The sequence below is a fragment of the Centruroides vittatus genome, unplaced genomic scaffold (genome assembly GCF_030686945.1).
Source record: "Centruroides vittatus isolate TY-2023 unplaced genomic scaffold, ASM3068694v2 contig_113, whole genome shotgun sequence".
Taxonomy (NCBI): domain Eukaryota; kingdom Metazoa; phylum Arthropoda; class Arachnida; order Scorpiones; family Buthidae; genus Centruroides; species Centruroides vittatus.
The window spans coordinates 103,953-114,294 of record NW_027120725.1 but is presented as its reverse complement, the minus strand read 5'-3'; the positions used below and the strand labels follow the sequence as shown (position 1 = coordinate 114,294).

The 10,342-nt window shown below is 41.7% G+C and overlaps 1 protein-coding gene across 1 annotated transcript; it reads right to left on the bottom strand.

Annotated features, from left to right (window-relative positions):
- LOC136977920 (uncharacterized) lies at positions 1-9,488 on the bottom strand. Its single transcript, XM_067273536.1, has 2 exons — positions 9,016-9,488; positions 1-1,134 (listed from the first exon to the last, which is right to left on the bottom strand). Exons 1-2 carry the CDS (start codon positions 9,094-9,096, stop codon positions 1-3), a joined length of 1,215 nt encoding a protein of 404 aa, XP_067129637.1. The 5' UTR covers positions 9,097-9,488.
- Positions 9,489-10,342: the final 854 nt, after the last annotated feature.

The window sequence follows — 10,342 nt, the reverse complement described above, 5'->3', positions numbered from 1 at the left end:
TTATGTGGTTGAGGCAGCATTCTTTGTAAAAGTATCCCTCTTTAGTTTTACAGCCGATTTGCCTTTTGGAGGCGAGTTTGGTGGTGTAACCACCTTATTAGTCTCCTCATCTGAGAAGTCAGAGAACTCACTCATAGACTGAGTCTCTGATCTTTTAGATTTAGAGAGGGCTGATTTTAATTTTTGTTTGTTCAGTGGGTTCTTATTAGCTTTTTTAGAACCCACATTTCTGGTTACTATCCCTGCTTTAGGTAGGGGTGTTTTTTTCTTTATATTCTCCTTTACTTCTGTATCTGTAGATTGAGTTAACAAGCATCTAGCATGGCGAGTGAAAGATTCATTTGGTGAAACGGAAATTTCTGTCTGAACCGCACATGTCTTTGTGGACTTCAAAACAGAAGCAAATGTCTTTTGTTGTAATGATGCACTTTGAGTGACCATGCGCCGAGCCTCTGGGTAAGGTATGTTGTTAACTGTTTTTAGGCGTTGAATTTCTTTTTCTCTTTGCCATGCAGGGCATTTCCGAGAATAGGCAGGATGGGCATCCTGGCAGTTCACACAGTGTGGAGTACTTTTACATTCAGTACTGTTGTGGCCTTCAGTTCCACACTGTGCACATAAGCTTTTGCCTCGGCAGGAGGTCTGGGAATGTCCAAATCGCTGGCATTTGAAACAACGCAGCGGATTTGGAACGTATGGTCGAACTGGGCATCGAAGATATCCCGCAGTAACGAATGATGGCAATGTTGGCTTTCCGAAAGTGAGAATCAGATGTTTAGTCGGTATCAGCTTGCCATCACGACGAATGGAGATGCGTCGAACGGCAGTGACACCTTGATCTGCAAGACCGATCTGGATGTCTGCTTCATCTTCAGACATCAGATCGACCTCAGATATCACACCACGTGACGAGTTCAAACTTGTGTGTGGTGTGATTGTGACATTTATGTCTCCTAGAGATTTAGTCTTTAAAAGCTTTGCTGATTGTTGAGGAGAGGCTGCCTCAACGAGTAAATCTCCTGACCTCAATTTTTGGATTTTTTTAAGATGCCCAATGGTTGATTCAAATAATTTTTGAATCAAAAAGGGGGAACGTTTAGACAGAGATGTTTCTCCCGTAGCATGAACAATAAGGTAGGCTGGTTGGTTAACGGAAGTAAAATCACTTGGTGGTGATGCTTTGGTACCTAATGTTTTAGATTGTAGTGAATCCATATTGAAAAATTAATATTCAGCTCCCGGTGACCCCACCCACCATGGGGCCCAACAAGGGGATGCCGTCACATGGGAGATTCCCATAGACCGTCACACCAGGGTTTCCCAGGAGCTATACCCTCACAACGCAGTCGAGAAGAGCACACCTTGTCTGACGTGTCCGCCCGGTCTGCATCGATCGGTTGACTCCAAGCCGAGGTCAACAATGACTCAACGACCAGCCGATTGACTCAAACGGAGCCTGATTTGAGCCTCCCGTTTATCCGAAGCAGGGGCCAAAGCAGTGTGTTGGGGACGATATGTTGCCCCTCAACTACCAGGATCCCCCTTTCCGGCATACGGGTCACCACGCACGGCAAACACGTGGGTGGGCGTTCAGATCCCAGCGATGGTAAAGAAGAGTTACTAAACCATCTCTGGGAGGTCCCCTCACCACGGACAGGAACCCACATCGAGGGGTTTTTTTAAAAGGGTTTTTAACGGTTTAGACTATTATGGAATGCCAGGCTTGTTACTAGTTAGTAGTTAAAGTTAAATTCTAGTTAATTCTAAATTACTTAAGTGTCTTTGTTTTGGGGGGATTCTATAGGTTAATTGGCTAGCTTTAATTGTTTTGGTGGGAAATTTTGGGTGTGTGTCTTTCGTTGCACTGCACAGGTCCTGCTAATATTGAGTACACATGGAAACTATAGAGGAAATAGAAGAAATAGAGGCCATGAGCCCAATTCCAACAGATACACAGGATGACACAATAGGGATAAACAACGAAACTAACTGCAACACCATCGAGGGAAAAATACTCAAGGAGGCGAGAGTTCAGTTAAAAAGAACATTAGACCTTCTACCAGAACCTTATCGGTCAAACATAAAATCTGAGGAGAGAAAGGAGGTTAAAGAGAGAGTGGTACAGCTGTACGCAGCTGTGCAACAGATGTATGGTATCCTTACACACATTAGGACAGAAAAAGAAGATCGGGAGGTAAACCCTAAAATAATAGAAACGGTAGAGGCGATCAGGGAAAACCCTCAACAACATCACTTTAACAACAGAGAACTAACATATGCGGAGGTGGCTAAGTTGGCTGTAATACAGAACAAAAACCAGAGCCAGACAACAAAAACCATAGATAAACATAGACAAAAGGGTAGTAATAGTGCGGTAATCTTATATCCTCAAAGTGAGGAAATAACAACAACGGACATGCAGGAGATCACTGCAAGGATCAAAGAGAAAATACAGCCACACAGATTAAAAATAAAAATTAAGGAGATAAAAAAGGTTAAGGAAAATGGTGTATGCATCGCTGTAGGGAATGAGGAGGAGGGAAAAAGACTGAAAGAGGCTATAGAGAATATACATGAAATACAAGAAAAGATTAAGTGTAGAATTACGGGAAAGAGACAGCCAAAAATTATATTAATCAATGTCCCTAATAGCATACCTGATGATAAAGTAATAGAAGTAATGGTAACTCAGAATGACATCTGGGGAAATCTGGACAGGGACTAGATAGTACAGAATAGTCAGATTAGAACCACAATAAAAGGCAGAAGGGTGAAGGAAAACTGCCGCCACGTGGTGATAGAAGTGAATCCAATAATCAGAAACAAAATAATAGCACAAGAAAACATCTCAATGTCTTGGAGCACAATTCGTGCGGATGACTACGTACCGGTCAGGAGATGCTACCAATGCTGCGGCTTTGGGCATTGGGCACGTGACTGTGTTGAAGAACAACAATGTAGCCACTGCATGAAGAGACATCGATATAGAGACTGCCAAAATAAACAGACAATCCCTTCATGTGTCAACTGTAAAAAAGCTAACACCAACTTACCTCCGGAAAAGAAACACTCAACAAACCACAATGCCTTCAATAGAGAATGCCCCCAGCTGCTAAAGATCAAGATTCAGATGATACAACGAACAGATTATGGACAGTAGGAGCCCAATAAATGCCAATCAGTCAAATACGAAACAAAAGCACAACCTAATAATGCAAAACAGTATAAGGAACGAAGATAATTTCAAAATCCTACAAATAAACACACAGAGGGGTAAGGCATCCAGTTCCCAAATTATGCAAAAGGCTAACGAACTGAACGCTGATTTGGTATTAATGCAGGAGCCTTATACGATAAATAATGTAGTGGTTAGAATGGGGAATTGGCACATTCTAAACAAAGCCACTGGGAAAACTCCTAAAAGTTGTATAGGAGTGAGAAATAAAAACTTTGATATTGCACTGATACCTGAATTATCTACGGATTACATAACTACAGCTGTAATACAACATCAGCCGACAATCTTCGTAATCAGCGTCTACCTTACACCCTATATGAATGACGACAAGGCAGTAGAGGAATTGGGTAGGGTATTACGAAGAGTAGATAATAAGAACATAATTTTAGCAGGGGACATAAATGCGAAATCGACTATATGGTACAACGACAAAGAAGATAAAAGAGGACGGCTAATCATGGAGTTGATGGAGGAAATCGATCTGGTCTCAGCTAATATGACGGAATACCCCACTTACTATACCCCACACGCTATAGGATGGACAGATGTCTGTCTGGTATCGTCTGGCCTTGTTCACAAAGTGGAAAGCTGTGAGACTCTACTCACCACATCGGTGAGTGACCACAGGTTTATACTGACCCAAATTAAGGACATGCAAATTGCTAACCACCATATGAGAGTAATAACGAGGCACATGAACTGGGACCTGTTCAGAAAAAGATTTAATGACAACTGGTCAAGACATGAATTTAGGAAACTAGAAACAAAGCAAAATATAGACTGTTATGTTGACCTCCTCACTAAAGATAAATAACAATAATAATAGAATAAAGATAGAACAAAATAAAACAACAGAAAAAAAAAAAAAACAAAAAACATAGAACCGATAACAAATAAATAACAATTAAAATGTATATAGTAACAAGGTGTAAATATAAAATAAACAAACAACTAAATCTGTTTATAAATATTTGTAACTTTTAGAAAGTTCAGTAATTTATCAACATTTGGCCTCTGGCCCAAAATCTCTTTAAAACTTGCATTTCCAAAATGCTGCCTACGAATCCTTGCAGAAGCAGTGCAATTGCTCAGTATGTGCTTAACGCTTACAGTACAATTGCAATACTGACACACAGGCTGGTCATCACCCGTCAGAAGGTATTGATGAGTCAGTCGAGTGTGTCCAATTCTCAAACGAGTAAGGATGACCTCGGATCTCCTGTCGTAAGGTTTCTTCTGTGTCCAATTTTCTATCACAGGTTTGATCTCGTGTAGTTTATTGTGGACTTGTGCGTTCCACACATTTTGCCATCTCTCCTCTAGTCGTTTTTTAACAACTAGCTTCAAGTCACCTCCTTCAATATGCATTGTATGCTGAGAAGGACTTGCTGACTTTGCAGCTGCGTCAGCTTCTTCATTTCCTCTTATACCTACATGGCCTGGGACCCAACAAAATTTTATAGAGAAATTCCTCGCAAAAAGATGGCAAATCAGCTTACGAATTTTAATCACTATGGAGTGAGAACTAGGTTCATACGAGATCAAAGCCTGAAGTGCACTAACTGAGTCAGTGTAAATCATGCAGCAACGATGACCTTTCCTATTTATATACTTTAAGGCTAAATAAATAGCCTGCAACTCCGCAGTAAAAATGGAGGAATTTGGTGCGATTTGTTCTGCCACAATTTCATTCTGACAGACAAAGGCTGACCCAACGTAATCATCCGATTTAGACCCATCAGTGTATATAGGAATTAAATTCCTGTCACGATGTCGAATTTCAGCAAAGTACTGTCTATACATGTAATCTGGGGTGGATTCCTTAGGAAATTGCTTTAAGCTAAGATCGACATTTATCACAGGAGTTGACCAAGGTGATATACTATAAAGCTCAGGCTGTGAAATGTTGCCCATATCCAGGTCAATCGTGCTGCTGACATTCTCCATTCTTATGCTGAATGTAGGGACACTACTTGGGCGGGCTGCAAATAATCTTATCAGCTGAGTATCTGATACTATACAATCAACTGAAGATTTAATCTGAGATTTCTGCTTAATATAATAGAACAGAGACAACTGCTCTCTCCTGAGAGATAGTGGAGGCTCATAAGCATCCACGTACAAACTTTGAACAGGAGAAGTTCGAAATGCACCAGTGCACAAACGCAATGCTTGATGGTGGATTGGATCCAGCATCCGAAGAGTAGATTCTCGCGTAGAGCCATAGACAACGCTTCCATAGTCCAGCTTAGAGCGAACGAGGGCTCTATATATCCTAAGCATCAAACATTTGTCTGCTCCCCAGGATGAGCAGCACAGTACCTTTAAAAGGTTCAGAGATTTTAAACATCTACTCTTCAAATTGCGCAAGTGTGATAAGAACGTCAGTTTTTGGTCAAACACAACACCCAAAAACTTTGCCTCATTGACTATTGGGATTTTAACCCCATTTAGGTGAATTTCCGGGTCCAGGTGCAAACCACGCCTTCGGCAAAAGTGGATACAGGAGGTCTTCTCTGCATTAAAAGTAAAACCATTGATCTTGGACCAATTGTCTATGCGGTTTAGCGAGGTTTGCAGCTGTCTCTCGATGAAACCCATGTTACTAGACTGGCAGGAGATCTGAAAGTCATCCACATACAGAGTGTGTTTCACACTGGGAGGAAGACACTTAGCTATGCTGTTAATTTTTACTAGGAACAGAGTCACACTCAAAATACAACCTTGAGGAACACCTTCTTCTTGTGTGAAAGGCCTAGAAAAAGTGTTGCCCATCCTGACTTGGAATCTACGATTCTGCAGGAAGTTTTTTATAAAAATTGGCAAATTACCCCGCAATCCGAATTTGTGCAGATCACGGAGTATACCGTATCGCCAGCAGCGATCGTAGGCCTTCTCTATATCAAAAAACACAGACACTAAGTGCTGCCGTCTAACAAACGCTTCGCGTATAGATGTTTCAAGAATTACTAAATTGTCTGTGGTACTTCTGTTCCTACGGAATCCACTCTGATGTGGTGAAAAGTAGTTCTTTTCCTCTAAGAGGAACATCAGGCGTCTGTTTACCATTCTCTCGAAAAGTTTGCAGAGACAACTAGTCAGAGAAATTGGTCTATAATTAGAGGGATTCTTGTGGTCTTTACCTGGCTTGGGTATGGGAATGATGATAGATAGCCTCCAAGAGTCTGGAAAAGTATGTTCTGTCCATATTCTGTTAAACAGATTCAGAAGATTACTGAGGGAATTGTCTGATAGATTTTTAATCATGCTGTAGTGGATTTTATCCGGGCCTACAGCAGTATTCCCCGAGCGAGAGATTGCTGTACATAGTTCTATTCTGCTGAATGGCACATTATATTCCTCATTAGATGGAGAGTGGAAGTTTAGATATTGTTTTTCAGATCGCACTTTGTAAGCCTGAAAATCCTTTGTATACATAATATTGCTGGATGAGGACGAAAATGTTTCACCCAAACAATCAGCAATACCTTTTATGTCACTGATTATTGTGCCATTATTTTCCAGCATGGACAGAGAGTGAGAAGCATATTTCCCGTTAATTTTATGGATTTTATCCCAGACCGCTTTTGAGCTGGTGGAAGATGTTATGCTAGATACATACTTCCTCCAAGAATCCCTTTGGCTTTGCCTCCTTATTTTTCTGGCATTTGCCTTTGCTTTTTTAAAAGCTATCAAATTCTCAGCAGTGGGGTATCTTCTGAAGATCCCCCATGCTTTCTTTTGTTTTTTAAATGCTACCTCACAATTCTGATCCCACCATGGTTTCGGATGTTTTGGATATCTGGTTGACGTTTTCCCCATTGTTTTTTCGGCTGCCTGAATAATACTCGATGTGACAACTTCTACTGCATCATTGATATCGGCAGTATTGACCATTTCCTCAGTGATGTTAGCCAAAGAGGAAAATGTAGGCCAATCTGCCGTTTCAAATTTCCAGCGTGGTGGACGGGCTGTTTCACAGCTTTCTCTGCCTCGATATTCTAAAAATATTGGGAAGTGGTCGCTGGAAAGTGGATTACATCCAACCTTCCATGTAAACGCTGAAAACAGATTTGGACTAGCTAATGTCAAATCAATGGCAGTAAATGTTCTTGTTGGGGCGTGGAAGTATGTCACTTCTCCAGTATTAAATAAATAGAGTTGGTGATTGCCTATAAATCTCTCAATGGCCCTGCCTCGACGGTTTATGTCGGGACTGCCCCACATTGGGTTGTGGCCATTGAAATCACCGAGTAAAAGGAATGGAGTCGGCAGTTGTTCAACCAAGGCATCCAATTCATCTTCATCAATTCTGACATCTGGTGGCAAGTATATGGAACAAACTGTGACAGTAACGCCAATTGAAATTCTGACTGCCACAGCTTGCAGCTCTGTTGTTATTTGTACCGGTAAGGACGGGATGCGGTTTGAAACCAGTATAGCCACACCTCCGCTGGCACGGTTGTGGCTATCGTCATCCTTACGATAAAGATTGAATCCTTTTAAAGAAATATTTTCTCCAGGTTTCAGATGGGTTTCCTGGAGTGCCACACAGAGAGATGAGGTAGATAATGTCAAGTGTTTAATGTCAGAAAAGTTGTTGCGGAAACCACGACAGTTCCATTGGATTATTTTGTTATCCATTATGTGTTTGAGGTAGCATTCTTCGCAAAAGTGTCCCTCTTCAATTTCACAGAGGATTTTCCTTTTGGAGGTGAAATTGGTTGTGGCACCTCCATATTATTCTCTTCATCAGAGATATCAGAGAACTCACTCATAGATTGAGCCTCTGATTTTTTAGATTTAGAGAGAGCTGCTTTCACTCTCTGTTTGTTTAGTGGGTTCTTACTTGCCTTCTTAGAACCCAGGTTTCTTGTTGTGACCCCTGTTTTAGGTAGGGGTGCTTTTGCTTTTAGATTCTCTTTTTCTTGTGTTTCTTTTGATGGGATCAGTAGACATTTCGCATGGCAAGTGAGAGATTCTTTCGGAGAAACTGAAATATTCGTTTGAACTGCACATGTCTTTGTGGATTTCAAAACAGCTGCAAATGTCTTCTGTTTCAATGGTGCACTTGAAGTGACCATGCGCCGAGCCTCTGGGTAAGGTATGTTGCTAACTGTTTTCACTCGTTGGATTTCTTTCTCTCTCTGCCATGCAGGGCATTTCCGGGAGTAGGCAGGATGGGCATCTTTGCAATTCACACAGCATGGAGTATTGGTACACTCAGCACTCTGGTGACCTTCACTTCCACACTGTGCACATACGCTCTTTCCTCTGCAGGATGTTTGAGAATGTCCAAACCGCTGGCATTTGAAGCAGCGCAGTGGGTTTGGAACATATGGTCGAACTGGACAGCGCAGATATCCTGCAGTAACAAATGATGGTAATGTTGGCTTTCCAAAAGTGAGAATGAGATGTTTAGTTGGTATCAACTTGCCATCACGACGAATGGAGATGCGTCGGACAGCAGTGACACCTTGATCTGAAAGACCGATCTGGATATCTGATTCATCTTCAGACATCAGATCGACCTCAGATATCACACCACGTGATGAGTTCAAACTTGCGTGTGGTGTGATGGTGACTGTTATGTCTCCTAGAGATGTCATTTTCAAAAGCTTTGCTGACTGTTGAGAGGAGGCTGCTTCTATCAGTAGGTCCCCTGACCTCAATTTTTGTATTTTCTTTAAATGTCCAATAGTTGATTCAAACAACTTTTGAATTAGGAAAGGGGAACACTTAGACATCGGTTTTTCAGTAGTACTATGTACTATGAGATAAATTGGTTGGTTGGAGGAACTGACCTCCTTTGGTTGTGATGCAATGGTGCTTGTGGTTTTTGCATTTGATGAATCCATGTTTAAAAATAACTATTCAGCTCCTAGTGACCCCACCCACCATGGGGTCCAACAAGGGGATGCCGTCACATGGGAGACTCCCATAGACCGTCACACCAGGGTTTCCCAGGAGCTATACCCTCACAATGCAGTCAAGAAGAGCACATCTTGCCTGACGTGTCCGCCCGGTCTGCATCGATCGGTTGACTCCAAGCCGAGGTCAAGAATGACTCACCGACCAGCCGATTGACTCAAACGGAGCCTGATTTGAGCCTCCCGTTTATCCGAAGCAGGGGCCAAAGCAGTGTGTTGGGGACGTTATGTTGCCCCTCAACTACCAGGATCCCCCTTTCCGGCATACGGGCCACCACGCACGGCAAACACGTGGGTGGGCGTTCAGATCCCAGGGATGGTAAAAGGAGTTACTGACACCAAATTAAGGACATGCAAATTGCTAACCACCATATGAGAGTAATAACGAGGCACATGAACTGGGACCTGTTCAGAAAAAGATTTAATGACAACTGGTCAAGACATGAATTTAGGAAACTAGAAACAAAGCAAAATATAGACTGTTATGTTGACCTCCTCACTAAAGATATGCAAAATGCGGGTCTCAAAGCTGGCAGAATAATAACAACAAAGAAGAAAAACACACATTGGTGGACAACCAACCTAGAAAAACAAAGAAAGAGAATTAACAAAACAAGGAAAAAGTACCAGAGAACTGAAAATCCAGAACTGAAAGAAAAGCATAGAGAAAATTATAGGAAGGAACTAAAAATTTATAAGAAAACCATTAACTCCGCACGTACGAAAGCATGGCGAGAATTTTGCACCCAAAGCAATGACAATGGACCCTGGGCGACCCCGTATAAGGTGGTCACTGGGAAAAATAAAAAACTAAACATACCTGACATATTAAAATGGACAGACGACCCACAAGATAGCAATAAATACGATATAGAGTACAATATCCAGAAAATACTGGAGGGTCAATTTCCCAGGGACGAAACAATCGAAAGTATCGATCAAGACGACAGTCATAGAACAAACAAGGAGCCAAGTAATAAAGAAAATTACAAACTGTTCACTTTCAAGGAAACAACTAGGGCCATAATGACGCTTGGCAAAAACAAAGCACCTGGCCTTGATAAAATCACCGCCGAAATGTTACAGACAGCATACCAGGAAATCCCAATTGTTTTTGTCTATCTATTCAACGAGTGCTTACGCCAGGGATATTCCCCAGACGCTTGGAAAACGG